This window comes from Haliotis rubra, unplaced genomic scaffold (genome assembly GCF_003918875.1).
Source record: "Haliotis rubra isolate DU_JTF1 unplaced genomic scaffold, ASM391887v1 Scf544, whole genome shotgun sequence".
NCBI classification, from domain to species: Eukaryota; Metazoa; Mollusca; class Gastropoda; order Lepetellida; family Haliotidae; genus Haliotis; species Haliotis rubra.
Window position 1 is genome coordinate 544,857 of NW_025767240.1, and position 21,098 is coordinate 565,954.

Sequence of the window (21,098 nt, forward strand, 5' to 3'; positions counted from 1 at the left end):
CAATGTTAGATATTGCTATAATGCGTTGTAACCATCGTCATACGTAATATTTGTTATCACGGTAAGTAAATTAAAATTGTTTCTAGCTACTAATACAACTACGTGTGACATATTATCAGTGACGAGAGGATAATGTTTACACAAGTGAGATTATCAGCATCGTTTGGATAATGTTTCCATTTTCGCAGTAAAGTACAGATTCGAGTACTTTTGTTAGTTTTAGTCCCATCCTGGACTCAGTCAGGCATCACATTTCTAGCGTACAAAGTCAGACATCTAACCCACTCAGCCACCACACAGGAATGGAAGTCGCACATCTGGTAGTCGATAATCTGTATTATGAACTTTGGCAACGACACAGAAGGTTTAGCAAAAATTCTTCAATGACTGACAGGATACAGAACCAAAACGTTTACGAATAATCCTGTGTATATTCTTCAAATAGTTGGAAATGCAATATTTAAGCATGCATGAAGCCAATAAAATGCAAAATAGTGGCCAGATAAATTTTTATAGACTTGTGGATGCAAATGAACATCACATAATGCATCCTCGCCTGTGTAATATTTTATGCATACAACATGAAAGATTCCCAGCCAGCGTAAACATACATGAAATTCACATAATTATGGGTGGTGCTCAACTTTGCAAATGTGTGTCATTTACTATTACATATAATGATCCATAGTCTTTACTTATTGAAATGCACGTTTAAGGAGACCTGTCGAATGTTAGTTCAATAGCATGAAGTCACCATTAGGGTTCAGAGGTCCTTTAACTGGATGTTTTTTTTATGCCTGTGACATAGCTTCTTAAATGCTCCCTTATATTCCAATGCCTGCAGATGTTCACGCCCAGAATGCCTGCATCGACAGTCTTGACGGACCGTGTCTTGCGAAAATGAGATCCCTCTACACCAATACCTCAGCCTTCTGGTTTGGGACGAGGTACGCGACTGACTGCCCACCTGGCAAAGTGAGCCCCTTGTGTAGAAACACCACACCATCCCTAAAATCCCTCCTCTCTCGAATTATGGGGGAGGGTGCCACCGATTCCAGCGGTCTTGGATTCGTCCCCAACGTCACTTACCATATTACTCTTCCAAGTAAGCAAAACCTTCACGATGACAGCCTTTTCTCCTTTCATTTCACGGATTCAGAAAGAAATGAACTAAATTCAAATAATTCGAATTGTTTCTTGTGGTAAAAGGATTTGTTTATACCTGTAGTGATACGTTTTGGGATAATAGTTCAATTAACGGTACCCAGGAGGGATTCTGATTCCAACTTGACCTAAGATAAAGGGAGGTAACTATTATGTGAGTGTTGTTGGCAGATAAAATATCAAATGTTTGAGGCAGATGTTTGAGTAAAACAAGATAGCTTCTGTTCTTGTGTGTATACAGTTTCAGGAGTTAACATTGGGGGATTCAATGGTCGAAAGTATTTTCATTGGTTACGTCAATACATTAGGAGATCAACGATACCCTGTCATTTACACATACATGTTTATATTTTCAGCTGATGGATCTGACCGTGAGTACATATCTCCTGTCCGACCCCACATATTCGGTCATATATACAAGACTCTCTTATATATTTATTTGATTATTTTATTTTGACAGATTCGATATGTGATATCAGTAAAACAATTGTTATTATTTCTGAAAAAATCTGGGATATCTCACAAGGTGTTTTGTTCATATAATGTCAATTCTATTGTACGGGGGTTTTCGTACAGAGGTGATATTGAAAGACTACATAGTCTGTATTTCAAACGATGTTTAAGTGTATCAAAATTCACCCCAACTCGTATGGTGTTAGGAGATGTAGGGAGGCATCCAGTTTGTGTTAAATATTTCAGTCTCTGTGTCAGCTGCTAATGCAGACTTTTATATATGCACTCAGGGCGATTTTCCAAAGTTTGCTATGATCAGTTAAAGATCTTTGATAATGATGGAAAGATAAATTGGGTAACTGGACTTCGCAGACTTTCATTTTCAACAGGATTTTCCTATGTCTGGATTGCACAGGATTTTGGTGATATTTAATATTTATAAAATATTGATGAGTATGTTTTCCCAAAGATGTGTAGACATTCAATTTCAAGAATGGCAAGATATTCTGTCAGGTCGGAGTGATTTCTCATTTTAGATACAGAGAAATACATAATAGAATTGTTCAGTAACAAAGATTTACTCCGTGTATGCTATAAACTACGTTTCCAGTCTAATCAGTTAAAAGTGAGTAATTTGAGATATGATAATGACACTGAATGTAATAAACTTATTTGTTCTAAATGTAACATGAATATCATAGAAGATGAATTCCACCTGGTATTAGTGTGTCCATGTTATAAAAGTTTGAAGGAGCAGCTTATACCCCGTTTATTTCACACATTTCCCTCTAAGAATAAGTTATACCAACTCTTGTCATCACACAATGTGAAACATGTTAAAAACCTTGCTATATTCCTTCAGAGAAACCTACCTACTTAATTATGTATCCACTTTTTTTGTATGCGCAACCATTATTCTGTATATGTATGTGCTCTTGGCCTTGAGGCCTCTACACAGAATAAACTTGTCACTTGTCACCTTTATTCATATAAAAACACATGCTGGATGTACCAAAATAATTTCTGTTGTTTTTAATAAATAACATGGAAAGCTATGTCCAAACATTACTTTTATGTTATCTAAAAATTAATCTTGTGCTAAATATGCAAATATAAGATTACTCTTTAAACATTTAGCGAATCATGGTATGATACATTATACCTCTAAGATAAAGATTCATAATTGATCGTCCATTTTATAAATTGCACGACAAAAAGTAGACAAGCTATGCATTTTGTGTTTTTCAAGTGTTTGGCATACCGTCTTATGTACACGAGTGTCACTGTTAAACATCAGGGAAATACAACGGCTGTGGGAGGATAGTACAAGTGCCCTTGACTAGACCACAAGATTTCGTCATTGACCCTCTGGCAAATTCCATCTATCCCCCTTATGACCTCCGTGAGGAGCCGGAAGTGACGTGGCCAGCGGAGGAGAACGCCCTCTACACCGTCATGATGTTTGACCCCAACCCCTTCTACATGCATGCGTTATACGTCAACGTCCCCGGCGGCAGATTACAGAATGGAGACGTGGGTGACCTTCCTCTATACAAAATAAACTGAATGAGTGCCGAGCAAAACGTTCAATACGATTCCTCTTGGCAAGTGAACTCGACCAAACATTTGTCAAACGTATTAAAATTGCCCTTGTCTGAAACGATTCGCGGAAAAACTGCAAACATCAGGCCTGTACATTGCAAACACGTCCCTGTACAATGGCTGATCGGGGCACTAAAAGACATATAACAAGTAAAGACAGCCGTTAAGCGTTCACAAGCGATCCTTAAACACCAAAAGATGATAACAACATCGCGTCATTTTAAACCTCAAATGGTTTTACAAAGTATAAGTTCTAATATTTAGAATGCATGTGTAGAAAAGCCTGAATGCGTCAGTGAAATTCCCTTCTTGTCCAAAATAATTGTAGCCTCTAACAACTGCAAATTTTGCTCTGATCGAGACACTAAAAAGCATATTTATAAGTGGTATCAAAGGTAGCCATCAAGCGTTCATTGGAAACATTGCGTAATCCCTACTTCAAACGTAACTCGGTTTTTCTACGTACTAATAATTAGAATGTGTGTGTAGAATAGCCTGAATACGTCACAGTAGAATTCCCGTTTTGTCGAATGCCTGTAGCGATCGATGACTACCATTAATTATACAAAATTTAACCTATATATCCTCCCTTCCAGACTATACTTCCTTACTCTGGGCCTGGAAACCCCTTGGACCGGAACAACCCCTATGTTTGGCTCGTGTTTAAGCAAAAGAGATCACTGGACCCCTCACAGGTTCCTAACAGCCGACGCCCAGTCCACGTGCAGGATCTTGTGTCGCAGCTGGCACTCTCAAGTAAGAACAAATGCTTACTTTCTGTTAAAGTATATATATTCATTACCAAGCTGAAGGTGTTAGCTTGTACTGTAGTTTCATGTCTTTACATGAAATTCATGTTGATATCATTCTGCGAAAATGTGCCTGCAAATGAAACATTTAAAGATCACGAATTGTAAATAACTTTCTTCAAAGCAGTAGTGAATGAAATCTATTTCACACACGTTAACTAAAGAATAACTACTGTGTTCATATTTTCTCTTGTAGATACATTCGCAAATATCTCAACATCATCCACTCTATCTTAATTAATTAAATACGTACTTTCGGGATTCCGTAGTGATTTCAACAAGCAAAGACATTTTTCACAACTCTTGTCTTTTAAGCTTGACTAAATTGCTGTTAGAGAATTACAATTGCAGCACAAAATATTTAGGCAGTACAAATACAATGGTAATATATGAGAAAGTGAAATATAAAACAATCATGATGGAAATAGACAGATATTGTGGAATTCACAATGCTGCAAAAGCGGTCATGCTTCCAAGATTGTCTTAGGTGAGGTGAAAAGGGATTTTTCACACAACTGCTGGACTGTGCAGTGACGATGCTAAGGGTGTACTTCCTTTATAAATATAAAAACAGCTTCCCGACATTTCTTTTCTAGAACATTCTCTCACTCACTGGGTCAGAATACACTGAAATATTACGGATGAACTAAACAGTAACTACCACTGCCCAACTGAATCTTAACGGAATCTATGTTATACTATTCCAAGACTGATTAAGTATGGATAACACTACCAGACAGCAAAATGCACAGTCTATTGTGCACCAACCTTGCATTTGTTAAAGCAAGTAGGCTAAACACTTTGTTCATGGTTGCAGCCCGATCCTATGGCATCAGCGTGATTCTGACTTCAACAGATGAGTACACCGCGGCCTTCATCCGGTCTGTTAATTTTCTGAACAGATGTCCAGTCTATTATGGGCAGTGTAAGTTGTACAAGCATATATCTGTAAATATTGTAGAGCCTGGTCATAATCAGTGCAAAGAGTAAAAAGTGATCACATAAATATTATACAGATTCTGGTACCGTTGTCAAACAGGAAATGCTGAACGGTACAAGAATCTGTATCGAAACGTCGCTCTCAAGAGATAATTAAGTTGTTTTCCATAACTTTTGTCTAGATTACCGATATTAGCTGTAACGAGCGTTTAATAACACGTGGTATGCATTGGATATATTATGGCATGGCTCAAACATATTTCTTAATATATTCACCCCCCCAAAAAATGATGAAGCTAACATTCCATATATCATCCAGGGTTCAGCAGCTACATTCAGAAAAAAAGTGGGCTCCCGTCACTTCCGGAACGTCTTGATCTCAGTGTATCCGTTGACGTCACCTTCACGGCCCCCTCTATAACGTACAAATCGTGCGGAATGCTGTATGACAGAAGGTTGGTACTCATATGCCCCCTCTATAACACATCTGTATCTGGAACATGTATCACAAAAGGTGGATACGCCCATGGCCTCTCTATAACACACATGAAGCGAAATAGTGTGTCTCAAATGATGACTAATTCCAAGTCCCCAATATTACATGCGTATAGTCAGAAAATGTTGCAACTCTCATGTGCTAGGAACCGTACACATCTTCTAAGGATTCCTCGATAGGATCATGCGATAGAGTGTATCACAAAATGGGGGTACGTTCATGTTCCCAATAATGTAGCCTCCGTGGAATAGATTTCATTCATGTTCCTGTTCTAACATATATCATAGAAATACTGTGTGAAAGAGGCTTAACATGGTGGAATGATTCAGAGTATATTGGATTTCAAAGTGTATTCTTGAAGTCATGTGTGCACGGGAAAAAGCATACGAATAAAAAAGTTTGGCAAGAGAAATGCTATGCCTTTGTATCTTTTACCCCTTCATGGCTGTCTCTTTACTGTTCCAGCCCAGTAAACGTCACTGTAGATTATCGGAACATGGATCTCTTGCGCTCTGTGGAGACTCGGATATCCCCACAAGTCAAATTTGTCCCACTGGATATCGGAGATAAATTTCCCTCAGGTGAGAGAACTCACCCGACTATCAGTTCGTGGGTGGCGATGCCGTGGTCTCAAATTTCTAAAAGATGATTGGTTTTGCACTCAAAGAAACATGACAAAAAATCAGTGCAAAGAAATTATGCACGCAAAAATGGATTTGACAAACAATTTACATTTATAGATAGAAAACAGAATTTTTAAATCAAACGTTTAGGATGATTATTCAACTCTCATGATAAAAGGATATGCTTTTGTTTTTAGACAAGCAGTACACCCTGATGATGCTCGACCTGACCCCTGAACTGGGAAAGACCAATCAAAACTCCATTATCCATTGGATGGTCGTCAACATCCCGGGTGCTGACATCACTTCCGGTGACGAGGTATATGACTGGCAAATGCCCATGGCATCATCGTTGAATCACCTCTACCTGTTTGCTTTCTTCGAGCAGGAGGAACATATCAGCAACGCATCGGCCAGGACTTACATCGGATCCAACTGTCCTTCTTTCATCGAATCCCGGTACGATAAAATATACAAAACACATTATCTGGTGTGTAGTCCTGGCAAGAAGTTGGTTCCGTGTGTGCTTGGTTGTGAGGCAATGTTTTGTGTGTTAGTTCGCCTCATATATTCAACCTTGTATAATTCAGAAACGTTAGTGATAAACTGAAATGTTGCTGCCGTAAAACACCATTCATTCACTTCCTCATCAGGATTACCCTAACTTATTGTCATTAGTATTATTACAATTTGTGTTGAGTGAATAAAGACTCAGTTTAGATTGTGGCGATAAATAGCGAGAAGCCTTAGGCATCCCTTAATAATGTATTGCGAATGGTTCATATGTTAGCTACATCTGTTCATATCCAGTGAGTGAATGAGTATGCGTTTGCATCGCTTTTAGCAATATTCCAGCAATATCACCACGGGGGATACCAGAAATGGACTTCACACATTGTACCCATATGGCAAATCAAGTGAAAAACGAATGAATGTTGTAACCACTAGGCTCCCCGACCATCCCTCCTCATTTTGCCCTCTTGAGGAGCTGTATGCTAGACATTTCCTAAACCCATTATACTGATGGTCCGGGTTCGATCCATTGTATGTGAAACCCAATTTTTATGTCCTCCATCATGATATTAATGCAATGTTTAAGCGTGGTGTTCCACAAGTCGCTCGCTCACTACCCCCACCCCTCCCTAACCCAACTTGGGGACTTCAGTTCTCCGTGATTGCTAGAGGCAGGTCTAAGTTTATCCACACCTCCTCTATGAACAGGTGCAGGTTTCGAGCTGGCGACTTCATCCGCGACAGCGGACTCTCCCTCGTTGGTCTGCGACACCTCAGAGTCATTCCCGACGCCTACCAACAGTACATGTCGTACGCCGTGGCAAAGGTCAACACCAAGTCCAAAGTGTGCAGGGGAGACACCGATACCACTCGAAGGTGCCGCGGTAGAAGAACTCTTACGTTAGGGTGAAACTGTATCTGAACAGACGATATAAGTGAGGACCTTGTATCGCTCCAACTTTGAGTGTTTAATAAACGAACTTCTTGAATAACTGCCTTATGTTTTCTGCAGACCTCCTCACCCATCGTCACCCATTAGCTCAGAGTGACCAAGAATTCCACTTCCAAGGGAATCTTTGATCTGTCGTAAATCACACCCCTGACATTGACTTTGTCGTAGTCCTACGATCTCCCTGTGAGTCGGGGCACGTGCAGGACTTGGGTATCAGAGCTTTGTTTTTGAATCTTAAAGTGTTACGGTGACAGTTTCCACCATAAAACTAGTCATACCGTTTTCACATTTTTGGTCCGATCCGATTTTCAAAAACAAAACTGAAAAAATGTCCAATCCACTCTTGTCAGAACTCGTAGTTTTTGTCATTCTGAAATAACACAAGAGAAAGCACGACAAGTTCTTAAGGATGATTGTCCACCAAAATGCATTTTTATGTTCTTCGTGCTGCCAAAATACAGTTATGTACACCTATATTATTTCAAAACGTTTTCTGCTAGTGGAAATATATGTTGAAATCCGTTTACTCTTCCATTCATATCTGCGAAGCCTTAGTGTAAAGACATTTATTTACAAAACACTTACACAATGCTAACGTTATGCTTTATGAGACAAACACCTGAGCTTGGGTTCATTTACATTTCAAATCACATCGGTGGTATTTCAGCCACATCATGATACAACATGTTATATATCAATTATACATAAAACAAACTGTGTAAATCATGTAACATATGTTAAATTTGGGGTTACACATTCTTAGTAAAGTACATATTCTAGTATTTTTGTTGGGTTGAGTCCCATCCGGGATTCGAACCCACACCCTCAGAGTCAGCCAAATATAACATATGTTGAGCTTGACCACTTTGTAAATGGCATTGTGTTTTCATGTATAAATCATGCAACTAAAGTGTCTTAAGCCACCACATATCTATATTTAAAACTAGTATGAACCATAGCAACTAACTATTCATAACACCACATGATAAGGATGGGCTACAGGTCACCAACAATTAACGCAAGGATACCATGCTATTACCATGGAGATTTCCTTCCTGCATGCTCCTCCAACATGATTTCAGCATGAATATGGCTGCTGGCAATGTTCTGGAAACTTTAGCCAAACAGTTCCAACTAACAACTACACTACCTTGGAGAGACGAAAATGCTTTGAATGGTGGGAATTCCCTACCCCGTCTGGGGACAATTATTTCACGTCTCTTCAATCGCCTTTCAAGGGACAGCCTCTGTTTCATTCTACTAAATTTATAAATCACTTTGTAATATTTTTAAAAACATGACTTCTGCTAAAAATCAAGTCATTGTATTTCTTTTTCAAAAGATGTACAGTTATATCCTTCACCCTTCAGGGAGACATAATCAACACATTCAAGGATGACCTGCTTGACTGAGATTCTCTCATCACAAAATATACGGAATGGATGATACTCATCCACAAATGAACATTCACGTATAACAATGCAAACAGTATGACATTTTAGAAGCAATTCCACGAAAAAGTGCAGGAAATGTTTGGTTTTCTCAGAAAACCTTTCAAAATCTTTGCAACTTATTTTGGGGCTTGGGTTCTCAGATATATCAATGAAGCCTTCAGTACTAGTCGTTTAACAAATACTACGCTTTCCAAAGGAAAATAAAGATCGAACTCTACTTAAAGACAAACGCACTATTAGGTGTTTTGAGAGTTTTGTTGATAATGTTTGAGACTTGGCCCGAAGGGTAACCATCGAGGGGAATGACTTGTTTCTTCACATGTTTCAGTTCACTGCTGAGGCATCAGGATGGTAAATGGCTTTAGTGAGGGTGGCAATGTGAGCTTGTTTTATCTGTGGATGGTGACAGGAGTTGAAGTGGACGTACTTCTTTGTGTATATGTAAATTTAATAACACCTAACATGCAATTGAGTTGAGTCAAAATCTTAATCTTGTGTAAAACCAGTTTCAGTATTTTGTTTCTAAAAATCGTAATAAACACCTTTCAATTAATTACAAAACATGAACAGGGCAAAGCTTTATTTAACAAAACAATATGTGAAACATAGATGTATTGTTTAACGCAATTTCTCTCGAAGGTGTGTTGGGTCTTCATATGGGCACTGTTGTCTATTTCCTCTGCTCCATTCTGGGGCTCATGCACATTGAGACTGTTCATGCTCATTATGAATACATCATGACATGTCCCTGGCCATATTACCTCAACCTTTTCGAATCTGTGAAATAGATGATATTTTTTACTTTCTTTTGTTGGACACATGAAACAACACCATCAATTTTCTTGTTCATTTTGACCAGTCGCTTTATTACAAGATGTACTGAAATATGCTCCTTAATCCTTAAAATAACTCGAATGATGCTGAAGTGGCCCTCAGAACGAGAACAAGTTATCGCTGAAAGATTAAAAGTCATATCCAATGAAAACAAACCAATATTTCTTCCTAGTTATGTATTTGGTTATTAAACTGAGTTAGGTGACGGCTGATTTATAGTTACATGTTTATAGAAATTGAAACTTTACCTGAGATATGCGACTCACGACCACACACGATACGTTTATACGTGGTAACTGTGTAGTATCTATTCCTACATACAGACTCATTAATTCCTACCCCAAATGAATACCAAATCTCGGAAAGGCAGCCGGGAAATTCCAGATATGAATTGGTGATGGTAAACAGGATTGTTGAAAGAGTGTTACTTTGGGTTTCGTGATAACTATCGAAGGCTCTTTACAGTTGTGTTTCTTCCTATATATTCCCAACAAATTCGGGCACATGCCGATGTGATATGGCACTGTTCTTGTCCACCAGTGCAGAATTATCACCAACATCAGCTTTGACTATGGCATATATTCTGTCCTACATCCTCGGCTTCTTTAAGAAGACTGTAAAATGCCTTGTTTTCATCGCGAGTCTTCCGTCTACCAAGTGGCTTGATTTTGTATTCAGTACTCGTGTTTGTGTGAAAAAAGCAGTAGAATTACTAGCGCTTGCATTAATAGCTTATCACGACTGTCGTATTTAAGGCAGGTCCACTGTACTGATCAGTCCTAATCACCACAGGTAATAAAACATAAGCTAAATTACTCTTTCCTTACAAAAAACAACATTCTGGAAAGCTATGGTTGGTAAGCTTTGAACTTGTTGTCTTCACTAGAACACACCAATCCTGTGATAAGCGCAAAACATGTTACATATATCTTTATCTAAATCGAAAAAGTCTTACAAATAGGCTTCGCATTGTACTCAGGACGCATGTCTATAGCACGATACGTAATCTCGACATTCAAAGATGTCTAATCAGCAAATTCTACAGCTGACTTTTCACACAAGTGGCCTCGTTGAACAGGCTTGAAACAGACGTTGTGATACAACGCCGTCGTTAAGTATGTTGCAGATTGCTCTGGTAACCCTCCTCTTGGCTGGTAATGATACATTTAGTTTAGTACATGTGCTGTGTGTTTTCCAACCAACCCGTCTATGCCTTGTAAATGCAATCAGGTTATTTTATTCACCTTATCACAGGAAATATGTATGCCAGTCGGCCAAAATATTCATGTACGCATGTTTATGATATTACTGCTTCGTATCCATAGAACTATTCTAATGTAATTGAGATGTCCCTTATTTGAACATGTAGGGTCCGATGGCGCCCTGCAGTTTGCCTCCTACTACCAGGACCACATGGTTCTACAGAGAGGTCCTCAACAAGCTGTCATCTGGGGACATGCCACAAAACTTGGAGACACTGTTTCAGTGGCCATCGCTGGACACGGCTCAGTCACAGGTGTGGTCACCAAAGATGCTGCAGGACATGGAATGTGGAAGGTCAAGCTTCCGGCCATGACAGACAAGGGTCCTTTCACCGTGTCTGCCAAGTCAAGTGAGGGAACAGTGATGATCAAGGACGTCCTTTTCGGGGATGTATGGCTCTGTGGAGGACAAAGTAATATGGAGTTTCCAGCTGGACATGTAAGTCGTTAACAACCGGACCCCTTGTGTTTGGATAAATCAAATAGAATCATTCATATCCTTTGTTTGTCTAGTCAGTCCTCACCGGAACCCTCTCTGCTGCGTTTATCTGGCAATATCGACGATTAGGGGTCGCAGTGTTACGCATTTGGTGGCTGACATTTATGATTGACCAAAGCATTGAAGTCTCATCTACTTTCATCTAACCAATAAAGAAACAATGTTGGAAAGGCTGACCGAACCTGGCTGGCAACATCGTCTTCTGGGAAAGAATCAGTTCTGGGTCTCAAGTTGATTTTAATTACAGGCATGTAAACGTTGTACCCTTATCCGTGTTCCTAACATGTAGCTTGTCGAAGGCCATGTAATGTTACTTTTTTCTTCAATACATTTTGTATTGGAATTTAGTTTTGCTATTATTGCTTTTCTGTCTAACATGGGTCGGTCGGGTAGCCTAGTGGTTAATGCGTGAAGCCAATTTCTGCTGTCCCCAGACGTGATACGAAAAGCGGCGTAAAACTATACTAACTCTTTCAAACATAGATAATGAATGCAACAGCTGAACTAGAAGCATCACTGAAGTATGCAGACATCAGGATCATGCGCGTACGAAACATCCAATCGACGTCACCTCTTACAGAACTGCCAGGAAATGGAATATATACAAATTGGACACAACCAACAAAAGGTATTCGACCAGTTCAAATACTTTGAAAGAATTTAAATATACTTCATCCACTGATGGGATGTATCTTCCATCACTTTATATGTTTGCATGTTAATACTATCATATAAGTACACCCTGCAAGATATGGAAAACAGAAGCATCAATTATCCTGCACAGTTGCTGTCAACACTTTCTCTGCTGTGTGCTGGTTGTACGGCGAGTATCTCTACAATGACAGAAAGTATCCCATTGGTTTGATCGATTCCTGCTGGGGAGGAACGCGTATCGAAGTCTGGTCCTCTCCTGATGCCCTGGCAACTTGCTCCCACATTACGAAACGGTAAAATCGTATTGCTTTACTAATACTTACTTTAACAGGTCTTGCTCACCAATCTTTAAGTATTGAACATGCACATGTTTTACAAAAGGTAATGTAAATCTGTGGACGTTTCGTATATGTTCCTATTAACCAGTTTTGTAATTTGTATTACAGATATCCAAGTGCAGCCTCTATTCTCTGGAACGCAATGATCAACCCCCTCCGTGACCTTACCATCCACGGGACCATCTGGTATCAAGGTATACAGATCCAACAACCACCAAAACTTCACATTTGTAGACCCCATACGATTGGATTTATAGATTTTCATATCATCTGGCTGGAGGCGAGATCAAAGCCACACACATTATCTAACAGACTATGTGGTTACATGAGCATCTCCCTCAGTAAGAGTAAGTCAGTGGCAAAGTAATCTACGCACATGCCATGCCTGGTCTTATCACTATAGGTGATCGTTCATATCTGGTCAAAGAGTAATCTGGTAATATTCTATGGCGTCAATGCCGTTTAAATATCTCCTCAGCTGCAGTGCAGTTGTTTGCTCATAGCTGCACTCTGGCTGAATGTTTGTGGAAGTTCCTAAGGAGTACAGCACTCCATTTTCGAGGCTTCATGATGCAAGATGGTGCAACTAAACCACTTTAGTTTCATTCTGAATATTATCACCATTGAACAAGATTAATCCTTGTAGTGAATTGCTTCTAAGCAGAAAAAACATTCTTGACTAAACCATCAGACAACAGGATAACGTGATTTCGCTGGAATATTGGGAAAAGCAGCTTTGAACTCACTCACCCCAAGTTTTATGCCCCGAAACTTCGTTGTTGCGGGGGATATAGAAACGACTTCCGTCCGTCCGTCCGCCATACTTTGTCCGAAGCATAAGCTATTCGTGATAGCTTAACCAAACTTGGTACACATGTCAACCATGATCCCTAGATGTGCCTTTTCGGGGTTAGACCCAGATGCGAATTTTATTTTTTGCGGTTTCCATGGAAACATGACTTAGGCTGTGACTATGAGGATGTCATCTTGTCCGGAGCGGATCTCCCAAACTATACATGCTAGCTTCATCAAACTTAGTACACATATCAAGCATGATCCCTAGATGCGCCTTTTGGGGGTTAAACCCAGATATGAATTTTATTTTTTTGTGGTTTCCATGGAAACATGACTTAGGCTGTGACTATGAGGATGTCATCTTGTTGCATTTCCATGGCAACAAGTTAGGCTTAAACTGAATACGGTGGTAGTGCTCCTTTCTGGAGCAGATCTTAAAAGCTTTCAATACTCTCCTTCCACTTTGCTGTATACACTCCAAAACATTTGACATAATCATAACTAGTAGACATATTCATAAAGAGTATTTTGCCGTTGCAGGGGATATTGATGACTTTGTCTTCTTGTTTGTAACTAATACTTGTTGCATTTTCCGCCGTTCCGCATTTTTACATTATTACATGTTGTAATAACGCAGGCCATGCTGATAAGTATACTGGTCGTACGTTGTGTTCCAGGTGAGTCCAACGCTGGATATTATCGTCAGTATTCGTGTCAGTTCCAGGCAATGATCAGCGACTGGCGACAAAAGTTTCACCAGGCCTCACTGGGCGAGACAAGCGCTACCTTCCCATTTGGGTTTGTCCAGGTGAAATAGAATTAGAAATAATATTGCATCGTTTTGTATTTAATGTTCTATTTATATCACTTAACATATCTGGGTGTATATTCCCCGCACGTCTACAATGAGTGAAGCCCGTTTGATATGAAACCTACCCTTTACGTTCTGGGTTAAAATTGGTCTTCAGCAACCCATGCTTGTCGTACCATGTGACTTTCGGGATTGGGTGCTCAAGATAGACGACTCGGTTGGCACATGTCATCGAATCCCGATTGCGTAAATCGATACTCATGATGTTGTTCACTGGATAGTCAGTCCAGACTCGATTATTTAGAGACCGCCGCCATACACCTGGAATATTGCTGGGTGCGGCGTTAAACAACAAACAAACAAAAAATCATATAAAACATAAACTTATGCCATATTCAGTAAACAGGACAATATCAACATATTCCATTCACTGAAGAGAAGTGGAGAAAGAGTCATCTAACGGTGCACAGAAATTTTTATAAATGAAAGGCGCACTACAAATATTGCCTTTGAAAATGCTAGGAAGGACTATTTCTGTAACAAAATCACAGAGAGTGTGTCACCAAAGCAACTCTTCTCAGTCACTAACGAATTAATAGGAAAAGGAAGACTACACCTCTTCCGAATAACTTTCCGAAATCTGATCTCCCACAGCAATTCTGTGATTATTTTTCTGACAAAATAAGTCGGATACGGGAAGATCTTGACTCATCTCCAGCCAACCCACCAAGACATGACGGCCCTGTGTTTTCGAACTTCGTGTTGTCAACAACCTACTACTAAAGGATGATGAAAGGCAAGTCTCTCTGATGGCTCTATTGGATCTGAGCGCGGCGTTCGATACGCTGGACCACTCAATTCTATTAAAACGGATGGAAATAACATATGGCATTCGAGGTACAGTTTTAGCATGGTTTAAATCTTATGTCAGTGGACGTACACAGAGAGTTAAAATTGATTCCATCCAGTCCAACCCCAGTTCCCTCACGTATGGAGTTCCACAGGGCTCTGTCCTGGGGCCAGTGGTGTTTACTCTATATGTACAACCACTCTCAGATGTCATCTGTTCCCATGACTGTGAATTCGAGAAATATGCAGACGACACCGAAATGTCTAAAAGTGGTCGTCCTCAGGATTTCGGTGCTGTCAAACATGACATCCAATCATGCATTGACGATGTTTTGGAATGGATGCTCAGTAATAAACTGAAATTGAACACCGACAAAACAGAACTTATGCCAGTTGGTGCACCCAACCGTCTAAAACTTATCAAGGATGAGTCAGCTGGAGGGAGTGATATTCCCTTCCAACCTTGTGTGAAGTATCTGGGGGGTGCACTTAGATCAATCACTAACTCTCCATAACCACATCAGCAGTGTGTCCCGTGCCTGTTTTCTCGAATTGCGCCGACTTGCTTCTATAAGACCATATCTCACTGAAGACTCAGCAGACAGTCTTGTAAGTTGCTTTATCACTTCAAGGCTGGACTACTGCAATTCAGTCTTCTTTGGTCTCCCTCTTGACGAGATCACTCGTCTCAAGCGAGTACAGCACGGTGCAGCTCGTCTTGTGATGAAGAGACGGAAGTACAATCATGTGACTCCCATGCTGCGACATCTACATTGGCTGCCTATCACGCTTCGGTGCAAATACAAGATTGCAACACTTGTGTTTCGCCATTATGACGGTTCACTACCGCCATACCTGTCCAAAGAGCTCTCTACGTACAAGGCTCCACGAACTCTCCGCTCTTCCAGTGAGAAACTGTTAAAAATCCCAAAGTACAACTTAAAGTCAGCAGGACAGCGCTCTTTCAAATACAGTGCGCCCTCAGTTTGCTCTCCCAAATCAAATGAACTCCGCAATTCCCTTCTCTAAGTTCATTCAAGACCGGTTTAAAACATTCTTATTTAAACAAGCTTTCCTTTGATGTGTCCTTTCCGTCCCATGTATGTGAAAGAAATGCACAAAGAGTCCTTTCGGAGATTAGCGCTATATAAATGCTATCCATTATTATTATTATTAAACATATACAGAGGAAGTTCACCAATATAAATTCCATTACTGTAATATGTATACTGAGTTAAACGCTTGTTGTTTTCAGCTGGCTGGTTATCGTCAGAGTGCGACATCTGTGGGCAGCATGCCTGGACTAAGGTGGGCCCAGACAGGTAGACATGGTACCGTTCCAAATCAGGATTTGAAGAACGTCTTCATGGCGGTAGCTATGGACCTTCCTGACTACAATTCGCCATACGGAAGGTATGCAACAGTATATAATCGTCTGCTTTCAGGTATTTTTTGTATCCGTGCGATGTTTTGGTTTCGAAGGGCGATAACTCTCCTTTTTGCTTTCGGTCTGGTTCCCGACTTAATGTGCGCTGCTACAATTTGCGATATGTAAAGAGAGAACCAAGTTCTCGCGTTGCCCTGTAGCACATTCATTGAAACGAAATACCTTTAACTGATGCATGTTTTTTCAGTGATTATTAGTTTACAACAGCGTCATTTGTTTAATCTCCCAGGTCAATACGAATTGACCAAATGGGAGTTAATGGGATATACGCAATGTTGTCAGAACACGAGGCAGTGTAAGGTGGGGGTAAAATAGCATCGATAAAACGGTGAAAACTTTATTTATCAGCAATTATCTTATTTTCAACGACAATTCTTTAACTATTGCCGCATTCAAATCTGATAAACTGTTCTCATAATACCACAAAACTCAATCTAATAACATCTGCAGCCAACGAGCTTCCTTTGGCAGGACTTTATAGATTAATGAACAGAAATGCAGCGCGTAATGTAATAGTTCCTCAAACATCTGACATCATCATGGTTTTAAATTCTAACAAAGTACATTTAATGTAAAGTGACTCTTTCATTCAAGCAGTTAGTTGGCTCCAGCAGGGATACCAGTAATCCCAGTGTGAAAGAAAAGATTTACCCAACATATTAGATCCGTTATGACATGTGTCCATCAGTCAGTGCTATGAGTTAATATAAATGTTAATTTATTGATCCATTTCTTACATTTTGGTACCAATTAAAGCTCTTAGAATACGTTGTAAGTTACAGAGATGTGTCCCCCAGGGGATATGTCGGATACAAGAATCAGTCAAATGGCATATGTATGTACTTGTTTTGGCAGCATGTTGGCAATATATTTTCCCTTACAGACCATCTACTATCTACCTATAGCTTTATATCCTGATTTTCTATCAACAGTCCCCAAAGACAATCATTGGATTATGTCTGTTTATAACGAATGAATATTCAATGGAAAATGTATTTAAAATCAAATATTGTTTATTGTTTTATTGCATCATTGTTCGGTATTTAAACTAATATAGCCTCTTCTGTGTCAGAAACAATACCCTTTTATTCTGTTCATTGTTTATAAAAATGGCTATTTAAGAATATCCTGAATTGATCACAAATCAATTATAATCATTGTAGAAATTTACAGGTATTCATAATTCATTAACATAATCATTTTATACCTTGGACCATAAGCCATTACACATACCAAAAAAAGAGATTTCATTTATTTCCACTCAGTTTTGATATCCTAAATTTAGCATTGTATTACATGTATAGTTTGGCATGAAATGCATGTGGACCCGGTTTTCTGTAAATATCTCTTCATCCAATGACCCAATCGATCTCAAACTGTGCAAGTGGATGTTTTGTCAGACAACCTAAGCACATTGTAAATCACCGATTTTATGCATTTGTATTAAAAAATCTGTCTATGTAACTGTCAACAAAATAAACAGCAGAACGCTAACTGCTTGCAGAGGGAGGGAGTCAATGACCTGTAACAGCGGCAGTGTTGTGTCCACATACATTTCATGCCAAACTATAGTAAATGATTGAAATAAACCAGTTATATACCTGCCAAATATGTGCGTTTTCAAAATCCCAATAAGCACGGGCCGACGAAATTCACACAATGCATACAAGACCTTGAGAACCGCATCAATACCACGCCATACTGACTTGCATGTACAATACCCTTTCGGTGTAACTACGAGTACGTATGCAATGAAAATAGACTTCAGGTTCACAAGTGTGATATTTTAACATCCAGTGGAAAACGATTAACGAGTTAAAAACGTCACCAAAGCCACAACACATCAACTGATCCCACCGTTTCGCTTCCAACAGTTTCAGATGCTTATTGTAATATAAGCAATTATGGTCATCAGTGTTTTAGGTCCTGTCAAAATGTTACAGATAAAGGTAAAGACTATACTGGCTCACTGCCTCAGTGACACCTACAGCTCACATCCCATATATGACATGAACTGTTAGTTAATGTTTTCAGCTTCCGATTCCCTAACGGATTAGCAAAGGGAAGATAATTTGGATTGGCTCGTCCAGTGATTTGGCAGTATTTGGGAGAGCAAAAACAAAATTGCCTTTGTCATTTTAATGTTACAGAAATATTTTGAAGGCCACGGTTTCGATTGACCTTGACTTCTATGTTACATAGTCAAATATTTTGGGACAAATCCTGGTATGCGATACGCTGAAAAATATCAGTTACCTATTACAATGGTAATATGCTAACATAGCTTTTGGTGGATTACTTGTCGTTAAGATTGGTATATTGATATAGTTACAGTACTTTCAGAGCTTGTTATTATATTAAATTCTAAAACAGTGCCACTTTTACGCACTATTTAGTTGGTAAATATCGCAAATAATGAAACGAACATATTCAATGTACGTATAGTGGATAGTGCGTATTCCTAACGCAATTGGGTACAGCATAAATATATTTTTAAGATTTAGACTTACGAGTATAGCATTATTTCTATTTAATGAACCATATGGTAGTTTTAAGCTTTATTCATTCAGCATCCATCCACGGTACAAACAGGACGTTGCCAGGCGACTAGTTCTGGCCGCACGAGGAGTAGCGTACAAAGAACCAGGAGTAAAGTACCAGGGTCCGTTTCCCAAGACTGTGGCAAACAATAAGGCTCACCACACAATCAACGTCCTCTACAGCTATGGTCCCATAATGGTCAACACCAACAATGGGTTTGAGGTACGTTACAAATTAATAATTAATACAGTCGGCAACATTGTCAGTCTAACAAGGTATAGCAAGATTTTCAAATGTGTCACATCTGTAACATCTACCTTCAATACAAGGACAAGAGCTCGTGGTAAAAAAAAATTTCGGTAAGAAGTAAGAAGCGTTCCAGCTAAGCAAAGTACTGCTCCGACAAACAAATTCAAAATGTGAACAAAGTTTGGTCATGGTTTTGAGGAGTAGGTGAATAACAACTCCCTATCCTGTTCCTCGATGCTAGTTGCTCTTATAATGACGGTCTATCCATGATGGATTTTGATTAATTATTCCAAATAGGTGTGCTGCTCAACTGCTACAACGTGTGGTGCTCACGACAACTGGGTGGCTGCACCGATCCAATCCCACCAGGACAATGAAGTTGTCCTCTCTACCACAGCATGCACTCACAACGTCGTTGGTTTACGGTACGCCTGGAGAGAAAGTCCCTGTGATTACAAGAAGTGTGCCATATATGGGAAGGACACGTCACTTCCGGCTCCCCCTTTTATTCATACTGACAATTTCGAAGCTGGAATAATTGTTGGTTAATAAATCTAATAACAACCTAAATTTGCTTTTGTGCGTACATGTGTTATGAACAATAAGGACAGGTAGTGTACGGAAAATTTGACAACTGGAATAATGAAAGCTAGACGCACTTCCAACACGTGTAAAAAATGGGCTATCACTTCAGTCTACATTTCTCAAAGTTTGCGAAGAATCACCAGTAATTCGGTAAAGTGCACCTATTGACATAGCCATGGATATTTGAAAATATTTTAATGAACAAGCGTATTTTGTCATGTTCCTAACTATGCAAACAAACAACAGGTGACCGAAAATGTGTCGGATCACCCATCAAAATGGAAGCATCTGACGAAAACTGAAACTCACAGAAACAAATTCATTGTCCAGAAAAAACATCTCTCAATAACCTGTATGTTATTGGGACCGCCTCCGTGGTGTAGTGGTTAGAGCGTCCGCCCGGAGAGCGGAAGGTCGCGGGTTCGATCCCTGACCGCGTCATACCAAAAGACGTTAAAATATGGTACTTGTTGGTCCCTGCCTGGCGCTCGGCATTAATGGGTACAACAAGGACTGGTTGGCTCGGAGTCAGTATAATGTGTCTGAGTGGGGTATTCATGCTTCACTGCGGCATGGTATCTCAGTGGGCTAGCACTATAAAACCAGCTTAAGTCTGGGCTAGTACAAGCAGCCGCACATACACATACACACGCACGCACGTCGTCATATGAGTGAAATATTCTCAAGCACGACGTAAAACCCAATTTCACCTCACCTCACCTCACCTGTATGTTATTGGCGTGATGCGATCACATCCTGCTAGCGTTGTTATCTGTTCCTGACGAGTTGTCAAAAGCTGTTGCAAAGGACATGCGTTTTGAGTGGGCAATCTGCAGCTTGTGTGGGCGTGTACGGAGAGGTTTATGGATACTGAGCCTGTCGGTTAGGATATATGATTTCACTCTGATGGGCACTAGATCTCTGGGTAGAAGTTGACGGTGATGCCAGAAGCATGCAATGTATAACATTGAAATGTCTGTCTGTCTGTCGTTTTGTATCTATGGGAATGAATATATTTGAAATTATTTTCAAGCCTTCTTGTCAAACTACTATTATATTTGCTTTCCATTTAGAAGAGATATTGTAGCATTCATTCGTGTTTAATGTGTTCACATGAAATAACATGAAATTGTGTTTGATCTAAAATGTCAGGAAACAACAGTGACTGGTTGGCCAAAACAATGTATTCTTAAATTACAATTTAATCAGACTAGTTAATAGGAATTTTA

The 21,098-nt window shown here is 39.6% G+C and overlaps 2 protein-coding genes across 2 annotated transcripts in view; both read left to right on the forward strand.

Annotated features, from left to right (window-relative positions):
• Window positions 1-834: 834 nt before the first annotated feature.
• The window catches only part of LOC124253554, a 71,946-nt gene continuing 51,682 nt past the window's right edge, over window positions 835-21,098 (forward strand). The window contains exons 1-8 of the mRNA XM_046687359.1: window positions 835-1,105; window positions 1,521-1,535; window positions 2,915-3,150; window positions 3,816-3,975; window positions 4,846-4,953; window positions 5,287-5,422; window positions 5,929-6,044; window positions 6,284-6,545. Of these exons, the coding sequence (XP_046543315.1) occupies window positions 835-1,105; window positions 1,521-1,535; window positions 2,915-3,150; window positions 3,816-3,975; window positions 4,846-4,953; window positions 5,287-5,422; window positions 5,929-6,044; window positions 6,284-6,545 (1,304 nt within the window). The remainder of the gene's footprint in view (window positions 1,106-1,520; window positions 1,536-2,914; window positions 3,151-3,815; window positions 3,976-4,845; window positions 4,954-5,286; window positions 5,423-5,928; window positions 6,045-6,283; window positions 6,546-21,098) is intronic.
• On the forward strand, window positions 10,857-19,854 carry LOC124253561 (sialate O-acetylesterase-like). Its single transcript, XM_046687363.1, has 9 exons — window positions 10,857-10,993; window positions 11,209-11,540; window positions 12,084-12,228; window positions 12,385-12,547; window positions 12,701-12,786; window positions 14,065-14,195; window positions 16,303-16,460; window positions 19,065-19,257; window positions 19,582-19,854. The coding sequence occupies exons 1-9, from the start codon at window positions 10,957-10,959 to the stop codon at window positions 19,831-19,833; spliced, it is 1,497 nt and encodes a 498-aa protein (XP_046543319.1). The 5' UTR covers window positions 10,857-10,956; the 3' UTR covers window positions 19,834-19,854.

Excerpts from the sequence above, each read along its gene's own strand:
- LOC124253561 (XM_046687363.1), top strand. The coding sequence starts at position 10,957 with ATGTTGCAGATTGCTCTGGTAACCCTCCTCTTGGCTG. Across the intron at positions 12,787-14,064 it reads CGGGACCATCTGGTATCAAG|GTGAGTCCAACGCTGGATAT; the intron begins GTATACAGATCC and ends GTTGTGTTCCAG. Across the intron at positions 19,258-19,581 it reads ACACCAACAATGGGTTTGAG|GTGTGCTGCTCAACTGCTAC; the intron begins GTACGTTACAAA and ends TATTCCAAATAG.